At 33.9% G+C, this 26997-nt stretch overlaps 1 protein-coding gene across 1 annotated transcript; it reads left to right on the forward strand.

Moving 5' to 3' along the window:
* The first annotated feature begins 68 nt into the window (after nt 1-68).
* On the forward strand, nt 69-24417 carry YIPF4 (Yip1 domain family member 4). Its single transcript, XM_010967621.3, has 6 exons — nt 69-407; nt 12368-12521; nt 14131-14302; nt 16751-16828; nt 19706-19819; nt 23310-24417. Exons 1-6 carry the CDS (start codon nt 329-331, stop codon nt 23445-23447), a joined length of 735 nt encoding a protein of 244 aa, XP_010965923.1. The 5' UTR covers nt 69-328; the 3' UTR covers nt 23448-24417.
* The last annotated feature ends 2580 nt before the right edge of the window (nt 24418-26997 follow it).

Below are 26997 nucleotides of genomic sequence, written 5' to 3' on the forward strand. Positions count from 1 at the left end.
CAACGACAAGGAGAGCCAATCAGAACATTTCTCCGAGAGCCAATGGGAGAGCATATTACAAAGAGCCAATCCCAGTGGCGCTGTCACTGTTATGGTCCTGTCAGGACGCCGGCGTCGTGGTGCTTGGGCGGTCGCCACCGAGAGGACTTCTGTGGGGGACCCTCGGGGACAGGCCCGCTGCGCTCGTCTCCCGCTTCGCTCCCAGCAGTCATCTCCCGGTTCGCAGGCCGCACCGTAGTGCGCGCGTGCGTTTCGGCGCCGCAGCCGCCTTTGGGCCTGGGCCCAGCCTCAGCCTCCTCCACCGCCTCGGGCTCGGAGGGGCCGCGAGATGCAGCCGCCGGGCCCGCCCCCTGCGTATTCCCCCACCAACGGGGACTTCACCTTTGTCTCCTCGGCAGACGCGGAAGGTGAGACTGAGCCCAGTAGGGCCCATCTCCAGGATATAGGGGACGCCTGGCCGGACGCGGCAGGGTCTTTCTGGTGCGAGGCGGCTGTTGCCGAGCGGAGACCGGCAGGAAGCTGACCCGTGGGTGACTCGAGCTGTCCGCGCTCGCCAGGCCTTCCGAGAGGGCCCGGTGGCCGAGGGAAGGGTGTGGGGCGCCTTCTCAGTGACTCGGTCTGCTTCTGGCTTTCCTCACACCGTCTGGTGGGCAGGTTTTTCTGGCGGGCTTCCCACCTCGAGTGGACCCACGGGACCCCAAAATTTTATTTTTAAAGTGACTTGCTATTACTCAGAAAAGGGATGGTTAGTAGCTGGGGAAGGTATCAAAGAATGAGAACGAGGAAGGAGAGCTGTTTTGACCTGTTATTTAGATAACTTTTTGCTGAGATTAGATTCGGCGTTGGAAATACTAACTTCCCTCATAGAGTTTGTGGTTTTTATTGAATCTGATATCTTGCCTGCGCCCTAGTTTTCCTCCTATTTTATGGTGTTTGACCTCAGTATTCAGAGAATTGGACGCAGGTATATTTGAAGTTTCTTGTAATCCAGGGTGTTCCCAGTGGCTTCTGCAGATTTTCTTATACTGGTTCGAGGAAGCTTTTGTGCTGGAGAGATTTTTCTACAGCATAGGAGAATTTGTTTTCCTCTTCTCTCTTCCTTACCAGACTCTTTGTAACTGAAATCTTTCTCGGTTAGTCGTCTTCAGATTTTACTTTTGTTAGATCTTGTACACAACTAATTTTCCAATGACCAGACTTACTGCTCCATATGAAAAAATACATTATACATCTCTATAGAAATTTTTATTCTAGAGAAAGACCTAGAGTTTCCGCAGAAATCTAGTTTCCTAGTGCATCAGTTAATATAGCTTGCTTTCCCTTTTTGTTGTTTTCCTTGTTTTGCTTTTTGAGTGGCATTGGTTAAAAAAGTGCTGTAGTTTTGGTTATAATTTAAAATGTAAAATAAAATTTTTCTCATAGAGAACATAGCTGATATGGTTAAACGTAATACGGAAATTTGGTGAAATACAGGAACCCAGCATGTTTTAATTTGTTTCATCTACATTTGGTAGCACAATGCTTGGGAAGGACAATCAACATTAATTTCCCAGACTGTAAGAAAAAATTGTCTGTCGAGTATCAGAACCTGATGTTTATTCAAACTCATGTATTTATATTTTTCATATCTTCCCTTACTCCAGGAATTACCTTTCTTAAATATACCTAAGAAATTTGACAATAATATAACAAGCTAATCCATTAACTCCATGTACCAAATCAAGAAACGTGGAATAAGTAAAATCCATAAGTTTGATTCAGACTTCTCCATATTGCCTCCAGGGATATATAGACTCTCTGTATATCTAGGTATATATAGACAAGGATAGATATGTGTATAATAATACCCTCTTTATAACATTATACAGTTTAAATTTACAGAGCATTTTAAGCAAAAGACTTGTTTGATCTATATAAGAATCCTGCTGAGCTTTATTCCTGTGTTTTATAATGGAACTGAGGTTTAGAGAAGTTCAGTAACTTCCACATAAAGGATCTAGAATTAAGAGCTACTGTCCTGTCTCCTCAAATTTCTTTACACTGAACAATGATGCCTTTTTCTTATATTTTTATAAATTGAATAATGTATCTGAAATATAGAGTACTGGATTTGCATCCTGGCTTTACCATTTACTATCTATGTCATGTTGGGCAAGTAACTTAATCTCTCTTAACCTCAGTTTTCTTATATCCAAATGAGAAGAATAATACCCAAGTACTCAAATATTTTGCACATGCAAAGCACTTAGTACATCTGGCAGATTTAAGTGCCCAATACTTGTTAGCAGTGCTGCTGCTGCTTGGGTTTCAGTATTAACTGGCCCCACAATTATTTTTTATTGTTCTCCAACATAAATATTTGAAAACATGAATATTTTCAGCTTATAGATGTTTTCAGCCTATACCTTCCTTCTAGATTCTGTCTCTTTTTTAATGATACTTTTCCTTACTATTTGTCCATACATACCTTTGTTCTAAAATTGCATTCGTATTTGTTTTTATATGTATGCGTAGCCTGGTCCTCATGCTTAGAATACTTTTCTCCTCCTTACCCCAAGTTGAAACTTAAGACTGAACTCTTAAGACTCCTTCCATGGTAAAACCTTGCGTAACTGTTCCTCGGAAACAGAAGCTTCCCTAGTCTTTTCTATCCCAGCAACTGCCACATAACCCAGAATATAAACATCACAAAATAATTGTTTGTTGAAGGAATAAGTGATTTCTGCTTTCTTCTATCTCATACGACATTGATATTTGGGACTACAAAACTTAACACATTTTGGATTGTATAACTAAAAAATTATTGTATTTAGAGCCAGAAGACTTCAGTTAAAGTTCTGACTCTTACAGTAGCTATGTGATATTGGTCAAATTACATAGCTCCTATAAACTTCCATTTTGTCACCCATAAAATGAAAAGCACACTTATAAGAATATTGTGAGAATTATTAAGATAATATGTATAAAAGCAAGTCTGTAAATACGAGTTAAAAGAACATAGACTATGTGGGAATATGCCAGTAAATGAATAAATAAATAAAGTTGAAATCCATACTGAATATTTAAGTTGGTGGTACAAAACTGTATCCAAAAGCAGTAATGAAATGCATGTGTATGAATACAAGAATGTAATGATACTGTTATACATTAGTAAAGTATAGTATAGAAGTCTTTAAGATAATCCTTTGATTTTATTTTGTGTCACACAAATAAGTAATTCTTTGTCTGGTTTATGTCCACAGATGAGCATCATTGGCATTACCTGGGTGCTAGTAATGCAGAATCTGCCTTAATCATAATTTACATTTTAACAAGATCTTTCAGTGATTCATATGCACATTAAAGCTTGAGAAGCACTGATTTAGAATATTATGAGAGATCAGAAGAGGAGGAACTTTTTAATAGCTGGAAGATTAGGGACAGTTTAATAGAGGTAATATTTTGCCAAACTTTGAAGGATAGCTGATGTTTTGTATATGTAGGATGGAGGGAGTACTTCCATGTGCAAGGGACTGCATCTTGGTGCCCCTAACACCAAGAAGTGGCTTAATAAGAAAGGGATTTAACACATTCATTATACATAATAAATGCTATAAAAATATAGTTCAAAGGAGGAAGTGGTTAACTGTAGTAAAGGATCAAGGAAGTCTTCAGAGACAGATTAGGTACATTTTGTAAGGAAAAGTAAGAGTTCTTCAGACTGAAGAGAGGGAAGAATATTCACTTAAGAACTATGCAAGTGCAGTAATTGGTGGAGGCAATTACTGTGTTTTATGCTTCTCAGTCTTCACAGACCTAAAACAATGTGGATTTAGACCATGAGCTTCTTGGATTTGGAAGCTGTGTTTTACTGCCTATCAGTGTCATACCCATTGCCTAGCATGGAGGCTGGTACATAGCAGGAACTTCATAAATGTTTCATGACTACATGATACTTTGTGATTAAGATAAAGATGTTGTGCTGCTAGAGCTGAAGCCAACACTAATTCAACAGAAATCCAGCAAGTAGTTGGAGAGGGCATGAACAGAAAGATGGTCTAAGTCACCCAATAGCCATTTTCCCATCCTCATATTTTTCTACCTCTAAATATCTTTGTATCTATATTGAAGCATTCATCTTTCCTCCAAATCTTAAAGGAAAGATTTCTTTCTTCCTTTCTAAGGATAAGCCTCTACAAGTGCTTTTATTCCCTTATCTTCTTGCTTCCTTTGGAACCATTCTCTTTGTTTTTCTCACTGGCATTCTTTATGTCTCCTCTGTTTCTTCCATCTCTACCATCACTCAGGTCCCTTCTTAATTGACAGAATTTTTAATTAAATCTACTACTTCCCCTTTTCCTTATTTTCACAGCTCAACTATCTCTGTTATTTCCTATTTCTTCAGCATCCAGCAATCCTTACTGATCTGCTGGAACTTCACTTGCTTTCTATGATCCACAGAAGTATCTTCATCATTGTTTCCCCAAAGGAAAGTTCCATGGCAACAAAAGTTTGGTAAATAATGTGTTAAGCAAGTTTCCTTAATGCAGAATTCCCAGTATGCCAGTATTACTTGTGAAATTCCAAGTGGAATTTGTAGTATGCAGGGTTTTCCAGATTTAGTGATATCAAAAGCTTTTTGTGGAGTGCATCTCATAGGATCCAGATACCACAGAACATGAGTAAAGAAACACTTGCATACAAGATAAAGACAAGTTTAAAGAAATATATTTTTTTGGCCTGATATTTATGCTCTTAGCAATTTGTCCCAGCCTATCTCCTACAACTTTCAGAGAGGAGCTCTGTGCCTTTCAGATGCCTTGGGCTTCCATGCCTTTGTCCCTGCCCTTTATTTTCCCTGGAATTATTTCTTATTCCTTCTCTACTCATCCAGTTATCTCTCATATGGAGGTTGTACCTCCATATAGCCTTCTTGACTCCCTCTTTGATAGCTTAAACCTTTTTACTCCTAAGACATCTGTGATCTGTTGACAATAGGCACTGTTGTTTACCTACAGAAGAGTGTGTTTTACAGTACTAATAGGGTTTTGTATCATACCTCAGTTAGTTTTTTAATTAAGATATAATTCACATATCATAAACTTCACCTCTTTAAAGCATACAATTCAGTGGTTTTTAGTTTATTCACAAAGTTGCATGACCATTTCCAGTATGTAATCATAGAACATTTTCAGCACTCCCAAAGGAAACCCTGTACCCATTTGCAGTCACTCTCCATTCCCTCCCTCCCTTGCAGCCCCTGACAACCACTAATCTACTTTCTGTCTTTATAGGTTTGCCTGTTCTGGACATTTCATGTAAATGGGGTAACATAATATGTGCCTCGCCTCTTTAACTCAGCATAATGCTTTCAAAGTTCATCCATGTTTCAGCATGAATCAGTAACTCATTCCATTTTCTGGCTGAATAATATTCTATTGTTTGGATATACTATCAATTGAATTTTAAACTCCTTGGAGTATCTCACTTCTTTATATTACTCTAAGAGCATTATAGCAATAAGTAATCCGTAGATACTTATTGGTGGATTAATTAACCAATGGTGAAAACGAGGAGGTACTAAAGTGAAAATGACTTAATGTTTGTGATACAGTTCCTCTTTCCACAGGCCAGAAACTTATCTCTAGTCCCTCTCTCACTTTCTCATATTCAGTTGGTCATCACATTGTTTCAGAATAGTTTCAGAATAGCTATATAATTAATCTATTCTTCCCTCTCTACTGATGCTGCCTTAGTTCAAGTCCTTTCCATTTCTTATCTAGACTTTTTACTGTAGTCTCCTGACCATACTCCCCGCTCAAATCTCTCCCCACTTAAATCAGTCCTTCATAGTGCAGCTAAAATTATGCTTACAGAATACAAATCTAATTTTGTATATTTGCTTTGTTAAAAGCCTCTAATGTCTCTTGATATAAGCACTGTAGTGCTATTTGCCTTTCCATCAATTAATTCACTCAATTAGCACACATTTGTTGTTAGTTGCCTATTATGGGCCAGGCACTATTATAAGTACTGGTGATATATGTGTAAAACAAAACTGCAACAAAGATACTTAGTTCCTGCCATCATAGAACTTATATGCATTAACCAAATAATCACACAAATATATTATTATAAAGTGATAAATGCTATGAAGGAAAAGTCCAGGGAATTACGAAAATAACCAAATCCAATCAGAGAAATCATGGAAGATTTCCTTAAGTAAGTATATCTGAGAACTGAAGAATGGGTGGCATTTACCTGAAGTTAGGAGAGACAGCCTGGTACAAAGTCCCTGAGATAAAAGGGATCCTGGTTCATTCAAAGAACTGAAAGGCTTAATGTGGCTAGAGCACTGGGTCAGAGTCAGGAGGAAGGCAGAAAATTGCTCTGGAGAAGTAGATAGGGCATGTAGAGATTGTCACATTGAGCTGAAAAACTAGTGGGAGGATTTTAAACAGGAGAGAGAAAGATTTGCATTAAAAAAAGATTCTTCTGGCTATAGTTAAGAGAACAGACTAGAAGGAGACAAGAATGACTAGAGAGAGCAGTTAGAAGACCATTATAGTCTTGCAGGCAGGAGATGATAGTTCGAATTAACTTGGTGATGGTGGTAGAAATGGAGAAAAGTGGTGGGTTCAAGAAGTATTTAGAGATAACCACAAACAATAAATGCTGGAGAGGGTATAGAGAAAAGGGAACCTCCCTACACTGTTGGTGGGTGCAGCCATCATGGAAAACAGTATGGAGATTCCTCAAAAGACTAAAAATGGGCTTACCATGATCCAGCAATCCTACTCCTGGGCAAAAATCTGGAGGGAACTCTAATTTGAAAAGATACATGTACCCCAGTGTTCATGCAGCAGCACTGTATACAATAGCCAAGACATGGAAGCAACCTAAATGTGCATGGACAGATGACTGGGTAAAGAAGTTGCGATATATTTATACAATGGAATACTACTAAGCCATAAGAAAGAACAAGATAATGCCACATAGATGTACCTGGTGATTGTCATTCTAAGTGAAGTAAGCCAGAAAGAGAAAGAAAAATACCATATGATATCACTCATATGTGGAATCTAAAAAAAGAAAAAAAGACAGTAATGAACTATCTACAAAACACAAACAGACTTGCAGACATAGTAAACACTCTTACGGTTTTTGAGAGAAAAGGGGGTGGGAAGGGATAAATTTGGGAGTTTGAGATATGCAAATATTAACTACCATGTATAAAAATAGATAAAAAACCAAATTTATTCTATATAGCACAGGAAACTATTCAATATCTTATAATAACCTTTAATGAAAGAATATGAAATCGAATATGTGTGTATGTATGTATGGGATATTATACTGTACACCAGGAATTGACACATTTTAACTATACTTCAATTTAAAAAAATTAAGATATAAAAGCAACAAAATTTAGTGGTGAATTGAATGTTGTGGGAGCATGTGAGTGAAGGAAATTGTCAAGGAGAATCTGGTTTACAATGCTGGATGGATAGTGATACCACTCACTGAAATAAGAAACTGGAGGAAGACCTTAAATATCAAGAATTCAGTTTGGAATACTGAGTTGTAGATGCTTTTGAAATAGCTGTAAAGAAATGTTAAGCTGACAATCGATTGTATGAATCTCCAGAAAAGGACTGGGCTCAATATAGTGCTTCCTCAGTCTTTTTACCCCTTGTTAATAGTCTGAATGTTTGTGTCCCCCAAAATTCATAGGTTGAAATCCTAATGCCCACTGATGATATTAGGAGATGGGGGCCTTTGGGAGATACTTGGGTCTGGAGGATCGGGCTGTCATGAATGGGGTTAGTGCTCTTATGAAAAAGACTTCACAGAACTCCCGACCCCCTTCTGTCATGTGAGGACACAAGGACAAGTCTGCAAGTTGGAAAAGGACCCTTACCTGACTATGCTGACACCCTAACCTTAGACTTCCAGCCTCCAAAACTGTGAAAAACAATTTTTTTTAAAATTTCGGTTTTTTTAGTAGCTAAGTCATATTCCTGTATATATACAACATCTCCTGGGGTTTTTTAAATGGAGGTACTGGGGATTGAATCCAGGACCTTGTGCATGCTAAGCATGCGCTCTGCCACTGAGCTAGACCCACCCCCTGAGAAACAAATGTGTGTTGTTTATTAGCCACCCACCCAGTTTATGGTGTTTTGTTACAGCAGCCTGAAAAGACTGATACTCCTATGTGAAAATGATAGTATTTACAACTCATAGTACATTATTGTGATCAGTAATCTGTAGACATAATGCTGCAGTAATTATTCTCAGTGCTTTTTTGAGTAAACAAATTTTCTCTTAAGGTATTAAAGTGGCCATTTAGCCTGCTTTGTGTGACGTTCTTCCTCTCCAGGAAGGATATCATCTCTAATACAATTTAGTAGTGTTGATAGAGGAATCTTTAGTTTTTCGTTTTTAAAAATTTCCTACTTGATTTTTAAAAAATTATATCTATGGAGGTATTATCACAAATACAGTCTATACAACATGCTCGTGAAGTATGATATATAATGAGTGGAAGAATAGCTTTTCTTGCCTATTGGAAAATTGAAAATGACTTTTTAGTCAGCCTTTCTTTGGGAGAGAAAAAGGTCATTGAGCAAGCTTTATCTTCAAAAAAATATTTCTTTTCATTAATTTTAAACATGTAAGGCATTACACAAATCTATAAATGTGGTAAAATTGCATAGAACTTTATACACACACACAAATAAGTGGACTTAAAACTGGTAAAATCTGAATAAAGTCTATTGACTATCAATGCCAGTGTCCTGGTTTTGATAGTATATAAGATGGTACCATTGGAGAGAACTGGGTAAAGGGTACATGTATCCTCTCTGCAACTTTCTATAAATCTGAAATTATTTCAAAATAAAAAAGCCAAAAGACTCAAAGCAAATAAAAGAAATTGCTGTTAAATAACTGGTTTATACCAAAATGAGATTTAATTTTTCTAAGGATAGGCTCAGGAGACTTAATTGATTTAATTAATACTGTGTGCAATATGAAAATTAACTGGCAGTACTGAATAGTAAAGCTACTAAAATAAAAACCAAAAAAAATGAGGAAAAATATAACCTAGGACACAATTTTATATAAGCCTTTACATTTTTTTCTTACGGAGTAACATGGTCAAGCTCCAATATGTAGATCTAGCCATTATAAAATCATTATGTACATCATATTGGTTTCTTGATCTCTTTCATTGGCCTTTATATGCATTAAAATGTTTTTATAGCCTAAATGGAACAGTGGAATTTGTCCTTCCAGTGTGAAACGTGGTTGTTTTGTTTTGCTGCACATAGTCAGTTCTGGTTTAGATTTAAGCACACATGGATTTCATTTCATTTTCATTGAAATGAAATGGAATGACTTTTGTCCTTGCTCTTTGCTTGATGAATAAGAAAAAGCTTCTTCACATATATAAGAAGTTGGCAAGTACCAACAAAATGTTCATATTTATTGCACATTACTCTTCTTTCATAAAAATCAAGAACTTGTCTCGAGGCAGATCAGTAAGTCTCATCCTGAGCATACTATCACACTGCACTGACCAAGTTCTTGAAGTGAAATTCTCAGGCTGAGTAGAAGATTCAGAGAAAGAATCCCTCACCCAGTAATACACTTGAGTTGAAATGCTGGGGGGGAAATTACTGTTAAATTTTTTTCTGCAGTTTTTTCAGGTGGCTTTCAGTGAAACTTGGAACTTGCTGATATTCTTCCCTACTCTGAGCCCAAACAGCAGTGGAAACATTTTTAGGTGTATTTTTGCAGTATTTTTTTCAAAGATTATTTCCTCTTAAATTCAGTTATATTTATTATTGTTTTTAACTTAGAAAATGAGAAGAATATTATACATAGTGTAGTAAGAAAGAATTAATTTAAAAGTAATGTTTTATAATTTTGAATACCTATCCTAGAATTGACAATTAAGCTAGCTGGTTCTTACTCTGGTTTAATGTAAGAGAGCTGTGCTCCTGGAGTGATTTGGAATCTTTCTCATTGTTTTCCAACATTTTTTGTGTGTTAAGTTGCTCACCTATTAGGCTAACTACTGATTTTTATTTTACTTTTCTGTGGCTCTTTTGTATCCACATCTAGTTATGTCTTTGAGGAACTGAGGAATGAGTCAAACTACTCTTTCTGACATTCTCCTACTCATGTGCATGATATTTTCCTACTTGCATGGAGTAGAAAATACTACAAAATTGTAAGCTAAAGGTGCATTTTTGAAGTTCTACATCCATGCTGTGACAAACTGCTAAACACATAGAATTCTTTATCACAACATTCCTTAGCATAATTTATATATCCTTTTTTGGTTTAGATTAAGAATGTTAAGTGCAGTCCTTTCTAGAGGCCAGGAAACAGTTGTTAAGGTCCTTTCCTGCCTCATAATTCCAAAACCTTTAATGTCACTGCTGTACTAATGACTTCCTGATCTAAGTCTTCCTCTTGTTTAATCAAGAAAAGACACTGTACCTATTGGGAGTAGAATTTTAGTTAAGTTTCATTCAGCTCTTTAATTTTCAACTGAGGTTAAGACCAAGAAGCAGAAAATAATTTTGAGAGAATATTTTAATCACAAAATTTTAGCACAATTAGCATCCACGGCAACTATTTTTACACTTTAATTAGGGAAGGACAGTGAATCCAAAAGTACTTGCATTTTATCTCTAGCTGAATAAACTCCATTATAAAAGCTTTTTAGAATTATATAATGTTAACTTGGAAAGAACTTTGAATAGGAAACTGGAGACCAGAAGACATTAATGATTTACTGTATTAATTAGTAGCTAAGCTGGGACTTAGCTTCAGAATGAAAGTTTTATTGTAATTAATTGTGGGAGTTATCAGAATCAGATCATGATGTGACTCTTAATTAAGCCACTCACTGATTGAAGTTTAAGCCAAAATTTTAATGGCAGTTCTCAAAAGCTAACCTAGAATTTACGGTAATGAGCAAATTAAGCTCTTCTGTATACTGTCTTTCATCACCAGGGAAGGGGAGTCTGTCTTAAGAATGTTCTGCTTTGCTGTTGCCAAAATTGTTTTCTAAAATACCACTGCAGTCTTGTGACTTATGGTTAACAACATTGATGGTTGTTTACTAGTGCATATTATCTGCTCCTACAGAGGTGTTTTTTCCCTAATTCCTGTATGACTTTAGGCAAGTCCTTTACTATCCACCCCCCCCTTTTTTTTGACTAGAAAATGTGGCATTTGTGATTATCTGTAACCTCTAGAGCACTCACTGGTAAGACTGAATGGAATTTATTTTGTAGTGTAGATAATGGAATCTCTTCACTGCTTTTTAGAACTGACCAAAAAAAAAAATAAATAAAATCACCTTTATTTTGCCAAAACAAAAGACAAATGATGTAATTTATATAAAGAAAAAATTAGCTGAACTATCAGGAACTCTTTCTAGTCAGATTTATCCAGAACTAAGCATTAATATATGAAGCACTTAGCATAGATATTTGGTGATTTAAATGAAAGAATGTATGAATAAATACATTTAAAAATAGGGGAAAATTAGTTTTCCTTTAGCAAATAATGTCTAATGGTTTATATATATATAAATATATAATGCCTTTATACAGTTAGTTTGTTCTGAAGCACATAGTGTACATAGTAGTGAAGGGAATCTAGAATGATATCCTGTAGTATATTTTGTATATATCTTCCATTTAAATTTTAAAGTTATTGTTGTAAGCCTAGATTCTGGCACCAGTCTACCTAATTAGCTGTGTAATCTTTCATATGTCTTCACCTCTCATTTTTCATTTTCTTGTTGTAAAAATAAAAGGTGGTTTTAGATATCTATTGTTAAAAAAAACAAACTTCAACTGAGTAAATTTCAGCAATTTTTATTGATTTAGTCAGTGATTCATGAACTGGGCTGTATCCCATCTTGCAAATAGAAGGGAACTGTACAAAATGAAAGATTTTCATAGGCAGACAGGAGCAGGACAAGGAAGTTACACTAGCAAAAAGTGGATTTGTTGTGGCAGAGTCACTTTCCTTTAGGAAGTTGCAGGGGTCTTTCAGGCAGATTAACTCACTAGTGTTGACCAGGTGATTGCTGATTCACTGGTTTAAGATTCCATTTCTGGAAGAGGCCAAAACTATAATTAATTAGTTTGTTGACATGGTGCTTAGCATAAGTGACTCCATTTGAGGCCTGTTTTCTTGTTTTCAGCACTATCAACTATCAAATATGAGGATTGTATGCAGTTTCAGATGTTAATACTTAGAGATCTTCAAATGATAATTATTTAGTTGAGTATATACTCATGTTGGCTAGGACTTGTATTTTACCTTGGTTTAAAGTTTTGTCCTCTTTTCTCCTAAGATCTCAGTGGTTCAATAGCATCCCCAGATGTCAAGTTAAACCTTGGTGGAGATTTTATCAAAGAATCTACAGCTACTACGTTTCTGAGACAAAGAGGATATGGCTGGCTTTTGGAAGTTGAAGATGATGACCCTGAAGATAACAAACCACTCCTGTATGTAAAAATAATATGTATTTTTGGTTTTTAGAGTTAGTCTGTGGGATGATTATATTCTTTGGTATTATTTAAAGACAAGTATGGAAAAATCTTAACCTTTTTGGTCAAAAGTTTTAGCTGTTTTCAGTTTTACTATACAGTTGACCCTTGAACAACATAGATTCGAACTGTGTGGGTCTACTTATATGTGAACTTTTTCCAACACATATATTGGGAAAAAATGTGGAGATTCACAGCAATTTGAGAAAACTCGCAGATGAACCACATAGCCTAGATTTATTGAAAAAATTAAAAGGTATGTCATGAGTGCATAAAATATATGTAGACGTTCGTATAACATACAGAATGTGTGTTAATTGACTGTTTATGTTATTGGTAAGGCTTCTGATCAACAGTAGACTATTAGTAATTAAGTTTTGGGGGAGTCAAAAGCTGTATGTGGATTTTAGACTGTATAGGGAGAGTGGTGCCCATAACCGGTGCATTGTTCAAGGGTCAGCTGTAATTAGTGAAACTGACATTATGAGAGAATATTTTTAATCTACTGAATGGCAAACATTAAAAGAATCATAATCTTATATCACACACAAATATACTCCAAACTGTTAGAACTTAACCTTGGTCTATAGGTATCTCAAGTAAACATTCAGTGAAAGTAAAAAAAAGCAGAGTGCTGTGTGCTTGCTGTGGAAATCAAGTTTAAGACAGATTAAGAGTTAAAAAAAGATTACCACTCCAAACTATCTCCCATATGGAAATTCTAGAGCTACCACTAGGAGTACTATAGGGATACCTTCACTTTCTTCATAGTACTTGAAATTTATTATGTGATTATGTGTCATTTGGAGGAAAAAGTATTTAACAATTTTGGAAAGAAGTATCTATAGCTTTATAAAAATCGAGGCATTACTAAGTTATTCTTTGTAGTAATTATTGGTCAATCGAGTGCTAACACATCCTGTTTCTTAATATACTGTATTTCATCAAATCTAAGATGGTATAGATTATAAAATGCAGTTATTTTATGTTTATCAATAAGAAAGAAAAAGTACCTAAGACAACATAAAGCTAAGACATCAAGGGACTATCTTATCTCCTTAGTGTAAGGATAAATGAGAAGTAACTTAACATATAAAAAGAGACAGCAAGGAAGTTTGCTTGCTTCAGTCTGCCAATTGGTGGGGTGCTGGAAGAAAAAGTTCCCATGAGAATGTAGATTTCATACCAGCTGTCATATAAGATTGCAGTCTGATCAGTATGGTCCCAAAAAAGTCTCAAGTAGAGAATTTTATTTAAGGTCCCAAATTAGTAGTGCCTCCAAGAGACTCTGCAAAAGGAAAGGCAGATCTTGGAAGCACTTGGCTTCACTCTAGGCTGACTACAGTTGTAAGACACTAGCAATTGTGAGATGCATCCCAACTTTAGAGATGTTGAAATGTTGCATATGTACACCTTGGAACCAGTGAAATGTGGTACTTCAAATGAAAATGTTTTATTGACCTATGGAGACTATACCATTATATTTAAACTTGTATTATATTTTACTGCAGTTGTCTCAGTATTCAAAAATGTGTGCCTTTTAGGAATTGTTATTTTTAAATTACAGGGAAGAATTGGATATCGATCTGAAGGATATTTACTACAAAATTCGATGTGTTTTGATGCCAATGCCATCTCTTGGTTTTAATAGACAAGTGGTGAGAGACAATCCTGACTTTTGGGGTCCTCTGGCTGTTGTACTTTTCTTTTCCATGATATCATTATATGGACAATTTAGGGTGAGTATATCTTACAAATTCTAAATATTTTAAGAGTTTAAAATTCAGAATAGCCATGTTTTAACTATAGTACTTCATTGTTTGAGAAATGCTTTAGCTTTACCCATTATTTCTCACTTGTTTTTCCCCAGAACTGTTCTTTTGTTTTTTAACATTTTTTTTATTGAGTTATAGTCAGAACTGTTCTTAATTGAGGAGTGCCTTGTATTAATACTTTCTAAACTCTCCTACATCATCGACATAAAAATTATTAATATTTGTATAGTAAGTGCATAAATGGATGTGACTGCTCTCAGCTGAGCAAAAGTGACTGAAAGGGCTGATTTCCTCAAGGGATAAAGAGTTTGAAACACAATACTAATAATCACCTTTTATTCATTTTTCATTCTGTTATTTAAAATAAACTTTTTAATAAATGACAAGGATTCCATCAGTGTCTGGTTTTATATAATTCTTTGTCCTATTCTCAGGGGCTTTATCATCAAAACACAACATAAACTAATCTCATTCCCTCATCCCTAGTTTAAGGCTTTAGAGGAGTAAAAAATAAGTCTTTACCAGAGAGTGATTTGGAAATGAATTAGTTTCCTATTGTTGCTATAACAGATTTCCACAAGTTTAGTGGCTTAAAATAATGCAGACTTATTCTTTGACAGTCCTGAAGTTAGAATCCAAATTGAATGTTAAAGGGCTAAAATCATGTCAGGGTTGTTTCCTGTGGAGGCTTCCAGGACAGAGTCTGTTGCTTGTCTCTTCCCATGTTTAGAGGCTACCAACATTCTTTGGTTTCTGGCTGTGTCACTGCAATCTCTGTTTCCATTATCACATTGCCATCTTCTCTACTGTAGCTAAATCTCCCTCTGCCTCCTTTTTTTAAGGACAGTTGTGATTACATTTAGTGCACACCAGATAATCCAGAGTAATCTCCCCATAGCAAGATCCTTAATGTTATATAACACTAGTCATATTAATATTTACCTTAGATCAGTAGTTTATAGCAAATACTCTGTTGAAGATATAAGGATCATTGAAGAAGTTGAATGGGGGCTCTGGACTCCTACCCACCTCCAAGCCTTCATGTAGAACATCTTTACATGAACATCTCTCCATGATTTTTATCTATTTCATACAATCTTTAATTTGAACAAAGGGTTCTAAGGCTAAAAACAGAAGATTCTTACTTCCATAAGGTGTTTCTCAATTTGGCTTTGCTTGATATTTTCTCAGGGCTGGATTGGGGTCATACATTTTGGACAGGAATACCACAGAAGTGACATTGTGCCCTTCTGCATGCTATCAAGGATTACATGATTTTAATATGTCGTATTCCTGGCACTATTAGCATCGATCACTTGGTTAAGTAATGAGCTGGTATCTGCTCAATTCCTCCACTGTAAAGTTGCTATTTTTCCCTTTTTAATAAATATCTTGTGAAGATACTTTAGACTATGCAAACATCCTGTTTCTCATCAAACTTCAGCCCACTAATTTTAGCATCTATTGATGAATCTGACATGCAACAGTTGTTACTGTATTGCATACTGAATGGTCATTTTCCTCATTCCTTTCACATATATTGATTGGATTTCTCTTTGGAATAGCTATTCTGTCTTTGCCATTACTTAACTGTTTATTTATTTTTGTCAGTATGGACTCATGCATATTTATATTTTCTGGATTATATCCAGTGCTGTAATTTAGTTAATTGCTCAGATTGTTCCAGTTTTAGCCCATGGGAGCTCCTTCAGGTTAGCTTCTGTATCCTTTTGACATATTCCCATCCTTTTTCGAGCACTTTGTTTCTTTCTGACTCCATAAAGTGTTCTGGGCTTATCTTTTATTCTCACTGCCCCACCCTTGGAATCAACAATTTCTCCTTTTATTGGGGAATATTTAGAAACCAGGATCTGGGCAATAGTGTGCTTGTGTTACTATTGGGTGTTATTATTTCTGGATCCCCCCTAAGTTCTGGCAGAACTTGGAAGTATATGCATGTATCATTATTATGCTAAGTCTCAGGAGTTAAAATTGTCCAAATGTCTCCCATATTCTATTACTTGGATAAATGTGTAATTAATGTAAATTTTAAAGTCCTCCTGAGAAGATCGGTAACTGTTTACAGGGATGAATTTTCCTTGCCGAACTCTACAAACCCAGAAGGTTAGAAGTCAACATTTTGTTCCCTTTTTACAGTAATCTTTTTTCATAGATCTTGAAATACTGAGGTTTCCTTAGGCAGTTGATCACTGCTAAATTTTTAATTTGGATTTAAAATTGTATTACAAATATTCTTACTAAGTTTTGGAAAGATACCTGGGAATCCAAACTCTCTATGACCTGAAATTGAGTATACCAAGCTATTTTATACAGCAGAGAATTGAGTTCATGGGAAATTATCAGCTTATTTGATACACAGATATTAATTGCATGATTTTTTTTTCTCTTAAGGTGGTATCATGGATTATAACTATTTGGATATTTGGTTCACTAACAATTTTCTTACTGGCCAGAGTCCTTGGTGGAGAAGTAAGTGGTTAATTTTGAAAATAACCTTTGTTTTTTATGGTAAGCTTTATTTTTGATACTGTGGATGTTATCAGTAGCTATATTCATCATACCTGTTTCTTGTCCCAAAATTGCTTTTAAGTTATGCTACTTCTTTTAAGATGATCAACATACTAGTATTATGCATACTCAATAAATGTTACAAGAAATAAAGTGGAAAGAAAAAAATCCCATTTCACTCATAAATAGTTTACAGCTTTTTAAGGAAGCATACAGTTTATTCTCTGTTACAGCAGTTCTCAAACATTTTGATTTCACATCCCCAAAGAGATTTCTTTATGTGGGTTTTATTTACCAATATTTACTATGTTAAAATTAAAATAAAAATTTTAAATACAGATATATTCATTTAAAACTAAAAGTAAACCAAATACATTTTAACATAAAAAATATGTTTTAAAACTATTTTCAAAACAAGTGAGAAAAAGACATTGTTTTACATTTTTGCAAGTAGTTTTAATGTCTGGGTTAGTGGAAGCTGGATTCTAATATCTACTTTCTGCGTTCAATTGTTATGATATATTGTTTTGTTTAAAGTATATATAAAAAATAAGGCCTCCTACAGATACACAATTTGTAAAGGAAGAGTATTTTAATACCTTTTTTGCTTGATTGTGGACTTTCTACTCTGATACTGCAACAACACTCAACAAGTAATAATTTTTTAAAGGTTTGTTGCAGTGAGAATCTCAAACCATATCAGTGAACTTTTCATACTCTTTTTCACTAAAATTCACATTGGATGGATCTTTTTATTCATGCATCATCATATAGAAAACAATTGGGGTCACTTAGTTTTACAGATCTTCTAAATGTTGATATGTTTTGTTATACAATATCAGAAAATCATGTTCATTAATGTCACCACCTATCTCATCAGAAAATCCTTTATGAGGAAACTGTCAGGCTTACAGTAATGGATATAAGTTTTCCAAAATTCTACTTTTTGCTTGAAAGAATTTTATAAGTTGCAAGAAATACTGTTAGTTGTTTTCCTTGGAGCAGTAGACTCACTTCATTCAGGTTCTTAACATGCCTGCCAATACCTAACTCTGGATAACCATAGTTTGTCTTTCAAGTAAAAATGGTGTTTCATGGAAAAAGCATCTAGTTCAACTCCTCACCCAAGCAGGTATACAGGTGCTCTTCCTTGGATAACCATTGAATCAGGATACAGCAGAAATGCTTTCTATTTCCCATTTTGTTATACAGAATATTGAAAAGATATATACACAAAGGTTGCGATTTAATAAAATTAATCATCTTAACTGCTTCATAAAGGACATTGTTAAGTGAAACCTGGCTTTTTTTCTTTTTCTGTAAATGTGTGATAGTAAGGAACACAGTAACTACTAGTACAGTTCATGTCACTTGATTTGTGACGGCATGTTTTACACACCATTGCTTTTGCCCTATTAGTACACGGGCCACACCTTGAGAACCTCTGCTCCATTAAATTAGACTTCATGAATTACAATAAACCTAGAAGTTCCAGCATTCTGGAATTCCACTCTCTGTTGAGAGAGTAAAGCAGAGGAGATGCCTGGCAGAGTTGTCATGTGGGTTCTGGCTCATATCAGGCTGACTCTATGAACATTAAATGCTAAATGCAGATATCTTGAGCCTTTTCTTACACTTGGTGGAAAGGTCTCCAAGTCTCTTACTTAGCTCTTGTTCTTCTGCTTTCCAGCTTCCAAAATTAAGTTGTCCTGTCTTCTGATCTCCTGTTTATGCCTCTTATAAAAAGGAGTTTCTTTTTTCCCTTCCCTTTAGTGGAGTTTCAGGAGGGAACAGTATTAAATACATGTATTCAATCCATCACCTTAATCTAAAACTCTTGAATAAATTTAGAATAACATTTATCTAAGAAGGGAGGGTATAGCTCAAGTGATACAGCGCATGCTTAGCATGCAGGAAGTCCTGGGTTCAATCCCCAGTACTTCCTCTAAAAGTAAATAAATAATAAAATAAACATAATTACCTTCCCCCCCTACAAAAAAAAACTTAAAAAATTTTTATCTATGAAACTTCTTCACTCTGCATATGGAAATTTAAAATAATTCTAATAGAGACTTAAAATTACATTTGTTTACATATTATTTCTTATATTCTAGACATAACCTTTATAACTTTTATATGAAAACAGATACCATTAAATGTTTCGGTAATTTAGGACTGTTGATACAGAAGTTGAAACCTAGATCTTAATTTGAACTCTCTACCTACTAGCTTTGCTTTCCTGAATAAAGCACTTTGCCAAAGAATCAGTTACTTCATAATGGGTACAATAATATTTCATAGGGTTGTTACTATATTTGATCTTCACAATATGTGATGCTCTATCACAGAGCTTGGCACATAGTAACTCCAAAAAAATATTTTTCTCTTTAGTCTCTCTGGCCTGCTCTCCCTTCCCTTTTAGTCTGCATTTGTCACATCTAGCTTCTCTAGGTCTTGAGTTTTTCATCTGAATAAGATGATTGTGGTCCCTTTAAGTAATCCCACAACAAGGGAAGTAGTGACCATGTGTACTGTAGAAATATACTCAAGGTAATTGGATATATGAATATTAAGCTCAAAAGAGAGAGAAGGGCTGGAAATGTAGATTTGGATATCATCAGAAAATTAATGACAATTGAAAACATGATATGTTACTGAGATTGTGCAGGACATAAAAGAATATATGATAATTTGAAATATGATGGATATGAGACTTTTATGATTTTCTTAATTCTCACATTTATGTAAGTACAACAAAGTATGTGTGATGTTTAATAGTGATTAAAATGTGTGTCTTGATTTCGCTTGATATTTATTTAAAATTTTGAAAATTCACAGGTTGCATATGGCCAAGTTCTTGGAGTTATAGGATATTCATTACTTCCTCTCATTGTAATAGCCCCTGTACTTTTGGTGGTTGGATCGTTTGAAGTTGTATCTACACTTATAAAAGTAAGTAGTGTGTATTATAAAAAGTAGTAACAGAAGTATACAGTTGTCTCTCAGTATCCATAGGGGGTTGGTTCCAGGACCCTGCAGACACTAAAATCTGCAGATGCTTAAGTATCTTATACAAAGTGGTGTAGTATTTACATATAAGCTATGAACATCTTTACATATACTTTGGGGAGAAGCTTCAAGAAGGTGGAATAGAAGGACAAAGAGCTTACCTCCTCCCAGAAATACATATACTTTAAATCATCTCTAGATTGCTTTTGATACCTAGTACAATGTAAATGCTATGTGAATACTTGTCTGCAATGCAGCAAATTCAAGTTTTGCTTTTTGGAACTTTCTGAAAAATTTTTTCCCTGAATATTTTTGATTCACTGATGGATCCGTGGATACAGAACTCACAGTTAACAAGAACTGGTTATACTAGTTCTCTGGCTAAGAATCTTGTAATCTATAATTATTTATCAAACAATTACTATTTTGAGACAGTGACCATACTAATTTTACCAATTCTATTTCTTTTATTTTCCCTTTTTAATTGCCAGAAATTATAATGTATGTCTAGGTGGGAATAAAGAACAAAATGCAAATCAGGCCTCAGAATATTACACTCAAAGAGTTTAAAAATTTTTCTTCTCTATCCTTATAGTACAAGTTCGTCTGAGTTAGATTTTGTGGGAGATGTTTATTTAAAATTCCACTGGACATTTATTTAATAATTGTTACTCCAATTTGAATAGTAAGTTTCTTATCAAATATGATAGACATGGTTCCAATTAGCTTTTCTATGTTGCAGAGATCAGGACTTTATACTGTGTTAAATTTCCGTTAACATATGTATCCACTTTAAACATTTACTGATGTTATTAAGTATTAATAATAAGTAGTGATGTAACTTTTGGCATTTATTAATTTTGAACTGCTTTGAGAAATAAATAACTGCTTTATCACATATGTGTATATTGCACAATGAATGTAATTTTCTTTTTCTTTGTGGAAAATAGAACTTTTTAAGACCATCACTTCTAGAACTGACATTATGTCGCCTCCATGCTAAAGTATTTAAGTAGTTACTTTTATGACATTTGGTTTTACTTAATGTTTGTTACAATATAATTCCAATATAAAAGAAATTATTCCTTTTAGAATTGAGTAACTACAGGCTAACATTGACATTATATGAGTATTGGGTATTTAGAAGAGTTGGATTTTGAAACCAGTCACTTCTGAATTCAGATCCTGGTTCTGCCACTTACTTGCTTCTGCCTTGGGGAGATATCTTTTCTTATCCTCCTCTGGAAAAGGGGAATCTTAACAACTCCTTTTTAGGGTTTGTTATGAAGATTTTAAAGTATAAGTCATGCCTAGTACAGTGCTTGGCACAGAATAGGCGCTCACATGGTAGCTGTTATTATTATAAACATTAAAAGAATATTTTGAGAACATGTTTGTATGTTTGAACTGTTTGAACACTTCAGAGCCTAAGGAGAAGCGCTTTCTTTCCTCTACATTCTAATCATAGAAGGTTTTTTTTTTGATTGTCACTATTAGCTCTTAATTTAAAAGTCGTGCAGTGCAGGAGCTAGCCCCATACTGGCATTTAATTATCTAATCTTAGTGAACATACCACTTTACTGAATCATTCAAGATCACTTCCTGCTTGTGTGTTGTTTTTGGATTAAAGCCTGTTTGAATACTTCTGAGACTACTCCCAAAATTGCTAAAACTGTGTTCTCTGGTTATTTTTAGTCATCAAGTTCAACTGAAAATTGATCTTAGTATTTTTTATACAACATATTTATGTATTATAAAATGAGTCTTTTTTATATCATTAAAAATTTAGGATAAAATTATTTTTATTTTTAAATACAATTACTTTATTGATTTCTTACAATCAAATACTGCTAACTAGCATTACTTACACTCATGCATCATTAAGAACAAGAGGATATTTCCTTGGAATTTTCAAATTCTGCATTATACAATAAACAAAGACCTTAAAATGCACCCTGATTAATTACATAAACTGGTCATTTTTTTTTTTAAGTGTAACTAATAATTTGGTTCCTAGGATAAAATTTTTTAAAATTTTTCTTTGGTAAATTTTTTCCCCTAATCACTTAATCTTCTGTGTATAGTGAGCTGTTGTACATGCTTCTTATTTCAGTCCAAAGTTTGTTGAGAAATAAGGTTGCAAAATGCTCATCATTTAACTCTAGTATTAGAATACAGTTTAATCTACAAGCATGAATTTTTTTAACATTAAATCTCTATAATTCTTACCAGTCTTTAACCATTTATTTACAACAAAACTTTAATTGTGACATCCAGATGCAATTTGATTATAATTTTGTTCCATATATTTTCCTGTACTTTTTTTTTTTACAAGTTTAAAATATTTTTGTAGTTGTTCGTTTGTTTATTTTTAGTTTAAAAAGCACAATGGAAAGTTAGACTATCTCAAATACATTTTCAGTAAGTCTGCCAGGATTTCTTTTTTATCTCTGTACCAGTGGTTCTGAACTGATGGTGATTTTGCCCCCCAAGGATATTTGGTAATGTCTGTGGACATTTTTGGGTGTCACAAATGGGGAGAGTTACGATGTTACTCGTATATAGTGGGTAGAGACCAGGGATACTGCTGAACATCCTACAATGCACAAGACAACTTCCCACCACAATTTTCCTGCCCCAAAATATGATTAGTGCAAAGCTGAGAAACCCTGCTCTGTGCCAAATCTATTTCTATCATAATTTCCCTGATTTCTGCCCTTAAAGTTCTCCCTTTCATTTTGTTCTGTTAAATGCCTTCAATGACTACATTAATAAATATTACATAAATTTCTAGTGGAAATAATTTAAAATTAGGTATGTGTATAATCAGAAAACTCTCCACCAAAATGTTGTTTTTCCTTTTTTTCATTTAACACTATACTTCTACCTAGTCCTGGGGAAATGCTGTGATACTAAGTATTATGTAAAATATTCACTTAATCTGTTTTCCTACTTCTTGGAAGGAAAAAAGGGAAAAATTTCTACTCTGTAAGGATCAGTTTTCTTTCAGCAAACAAATATTTTTCAGCAATTTATTCCAGTAATAGTTTTTCCAGAAGTTGCCTTATCTTAAGTCACCAGGAACACTTGTTAAAAGGACTCATCATTAGATTCTTCTCAGAAATTCTGATTCAACAGAACTAGAATGAATCCCATGATTCTCTTCTTAATAGGCACCCGAGGTGAGTCTTATGATTAGACAGGTTTGGTAACAAAAGACTTCATTTGCAGAAGTTAAGGAGCAGAGCAAGGATTAATATTATTAATAAGTTTTAAACATTCTCAGTAAGCTTTACTATTTACCACAATTGGTTGTCAGAGTTGTTCTTAAAAAATATTGTAAATGTTATTTTTACTCTGTGATACCCAAAGTGTTAATTGACTTGCTAATATGCTGCGTTTTTTTGTTTTTGTTTTTGTTTTTGTTTTAAAGCTCTTTGGTGTGTTTTGGGCTGCCTACAGTGCTGCTTCATTGTTAGTGGGTGAAGAATTCAAGACCAAAAAGCCTCTCCTGATTTATCCAATCTTTTTATTATACATTTATTTTTTGTCCTTATATACTGGGGTGTGATCTAAGTCATATATGAGTAGAAAAAGACAATGTTACATTTCTGTGGAGGCTGGGAATTCTTGTTTGAGGGGAATGAAGAAAACCTGTTGCTGGTAAAATTTTACATGTTCCAGATGTAAAGGCAGTTTAAAGTCTTTTTAAAACAATTTTTTTTTTGTATTTAATTAAGCAGTTGCAGTTATCTGAATTTTTTTGGTCAGAATTCTAAATTCTGTTTGATTCTTCATACTCCAGTGAATAAAATATAAAAGCACTGTGTTTTTAAGATTGTGTCAATGTTCACCTAAAAAATTGTGCCAAAAGCACCTGGAATGGTAATTATATTTTACTTGAAGGATAAATATGACAACATCCTGATAATCTAAAAGTGCACTTTTTTCTTTAGAGTTTTCTCCTGCATCACAGATCCTGTAGATATATATTTATATTTATACATATATATTTATGAAGTAATTCTTATTATTCACAAAATATATTTCTGAATAGCCTAAAAATTAAGATATTTTAAGTCCAATGCTTAAACCTTGTTTAATTTGGCCATTAAACTTTTTATTTATAAATTTAAATTTGTTTTTAAATTGTATATAATTTTGAAAATCTCATACATGCTTCAGTATGTCCTTGTTAAGAATTCTTAATAGTAACAACTAAAACTAATTATAACAGTTGCTGAGGTTTGGTTTGTTTGGGTGTGCTTTTACAAACCACTTTTGAATGCCTAAACATCTGATTTATATTTTCTGTTTCTCTTTCTGACCAAAGGAGCAAGAGGTATAATGGATATGGCAGTCATTAAAATTGTCAATATGTAGAAAAACAGTAATATTTATAGCATCAGTAAATATTTTTAAGTGATACTTAAGTTATAAAAGTTGCTGGAAAGAGACCTTTAAAATCTTGTGGTCCTGAATAATGTTACATGAAGTAGAAAAAAATAAAATACTTCCCAGTTGTGTGTTTTGTTTTGTAACACCTGTCCTGTATTACTTGATATTTTGACAAGTATCAGGTACCCTTAACAAGCATACAATACTCGCTAAGGGAAATACTAAGAAATTTCTACTAGTGAAAATTTTTTTGCAAATAATTTCAGAGATTTCTAGATGTACCTTTAATTAATATTAGCTTGTAAAGTAGATAAAATATTTTATATCCATAAAGTAGCAAATGCCTAATAACTATTAGCAAGTTATTATATTATCCTTTCTGGTCTCAGCTAGAAGAATTAACTGCTGTTCTCAATATGGTAACATGGCCGTCTCTTGGTATGTATTCCTTTAGCAACCTTATCTGTCAGGAAATATCCAGCAATTCTGAAGCAAGCCTACAAAAATTTGCAAGATATCAAGCCTGTCTCTCTACCTTTCCACCTCTCCCTCCACCTACAAGAGAAAAAAAAAAAATCAGATTTTAAGCTGTAGGAAAAGTGTGGAGCTACCCTTCAGCCAGAATAATGTGGGAAAATTATATAATGCTGATTTTTAAACTCAGCTTAGGAAAACAGATTAGAAGCACCAGAGGGGCAGAAATTCTAGAACCTAAAATAATATGAAATAGTATGGAAGAATCTGTAGCTACAGGAGCAGCAACTCTAGAATAAACATTTGTCACACTCCAGGAGTTCCTGAGATCAAGACTTGGTTATAATGGATTATTATATTTGATTTCATGGTATTGACCCTGGAATCTTCCTCAAAAAGCTTGGGGGTCCATACCAGGCAGTAGAGTTTTACTAAGCAAAAAGTTAAGGTGTTTTAGGACCAACTTCATCAAAAGATGGTTTAAAAATTTTTTAATCTATCATTTCTTTAAGATGTGAATAAAAAGTTTACTTATATGGACCATGTTTATTCCTAATAATGTAAGATAAAGTGAGGTAATTGTGTTCTAAAAAAGCTTTTAAAAATAATAGCATTTAATCTTGGGAACTGCCCTGTTTTAGGGTATATATAAATGCAATTTATAATGCTTCAGGCACATCCAATATCTTCATGTGCAAATGAGCAAAGCAGTTAAAACAGATTGTTAGTTTGAAAGCACAGTTTGTAAATGTGTACAAGATACAGTACTGCTACAGCTAATGGTAAGCTGACCATAATGACCTCTCCTTGAATTTGTATATGATAATATTTTATAAGTCATACTAATTTTAAATCATGATTTCCAATCTAATTAGTAGTTCATTTGTAGTTTTAAACAGAACTAACAAGATAGTCTCTTCTAGTTATGTGTGTGTGCGTGTTTTAAGTGTTATCAGTTATGATCCTGATGAATGTTACTCCTTAGAAAAAAGAGACGTCTTTACTTCTGTTTCAAACTGATTGTAAAATAACTGAAATTTTTATTACAGATCAAAGTCTATATAATTTTTATTGTATTAAAATACAGTTTAGGAAGATTTCTAAAATTTTATGAACCTTTATTAAACTTGGCAATTTCTAAGGTCAGTAAGACAGTTTTATATATTATGTGTCTATTTCCAAAAATTCCCCAAATATTAATATATTAATATTTCTAAATTAGTGAAAATTTGACTTAAAATATGAGGTAGATTTTTTGTTTAAGTATTGTTTAAAATTTAGGTCATTAAAAATTCTGACATAATAAAACATTGAATAAATGCTTCTATAAACTAATAAAAACAATATTTTCCATATTCAACAAAACAATATTTTAAGATGATTGTTATTCATCTTTTCCATTTTTATTAGTGCATATTTTAGCTAGTTTAGGCTTTAGGAAATTGTGACACATTTGTTAAGTTTTGTTAAAATATCTTCTGTATGATTTTTCTTTTGTAATTGAACAGGTTGGATTTTTTGTTTGTTCGTTACAAGAAAAGAGAACAGCTCTCATCATGGGGACCATAGGGTGTCTCAGAATGTTAAAAAGGCCCTATTACAGGATGTAGGCTTGTTTATGTTGATACAGTTCTTTCCGATTACATGGCATTCTGAAATAAGTGTTGATAGAGCTGAAAATCACCTTCAGATATTCTCTGCTCTTGTTAGTTATATAAACAAAATAGTAGTATTTTGTTATTCTCTTTCATAAATGGTTTCTTTAATTGGACCCTTGTATTACATCTTACCTAGTACTACATTTTAATTTCCCTTTAGAAACTTTATTGCAAGTGCTCTATTCCTTATTTGTATAGTTTCCTGACAGTAGTTTGTGTGTTTGAGAGTCTTTGTCACTTTATAAATAAATCCCCAAGTATGATTTTGACATCAGTTAAGACTAGACATTCTTATATCTTTGCACCAGACATCATACTATTTTCTGAAGAAAATTCCACTTGTGAATACATTTTCTTTGTAACAAACTGGTATGAATTTTATACTCTACTGTGCCTTATGGGATATAGTGGTCTGAAGAGAAATGGTTAAGAGAGTATCCCCTATGCAAGGTATGTATTATTAAACATGAGGCTTAGGGTTAGGTTTCTCATTTGAAGTTCTTTTGATATGCTGAGGTTCCAGTTTGGAGGTTAATTCAAAGAAAGAATGTCAGTATAAATAAGATGATATTAGTAAAATAATTCCCTATT

This window comes from Camelus bactrianus, chromosome 15, assembly GCF_048773025.1.
Source record: "Camelus bactrianus isolate YW-2024 breed Bactrian camel chromosome 15, ASM4877302v1, whole genome shotgun sequence".
Classification (NCBI taxonomy): domain Eukaryota; kingdom Metazoa; phylum Chordata; class Mammalia; order Artiodactyla; family Camelidae; genus Camelus; species Camelus bactrianus.

Excerpts from the sequence above, each read along its gene's own strand:
- YIPF4 (XM_010967621.3), top strand. The coding sequence starts at position 329 with ATGCAGCCGCCGGGCCCGCCCCCTGCGTATTCCCCCACCAACGGGGAC. Across the intron at positions 14,303-16,750 it reads CATTATATGGACAATTTAGG|GTGGTATCATGGATTATAAC; the intron begins GTGAGTATATCT and ends TTTTCTCTTAAG. Across the intron at positions 16,829-19,705 it reads CCAGAGTCCTTGGTGGAGAA|GTTGCATATGGCCAAGTTCT; the intron begins GTAAGTGGTTAA and ends GAAAATTCACAG.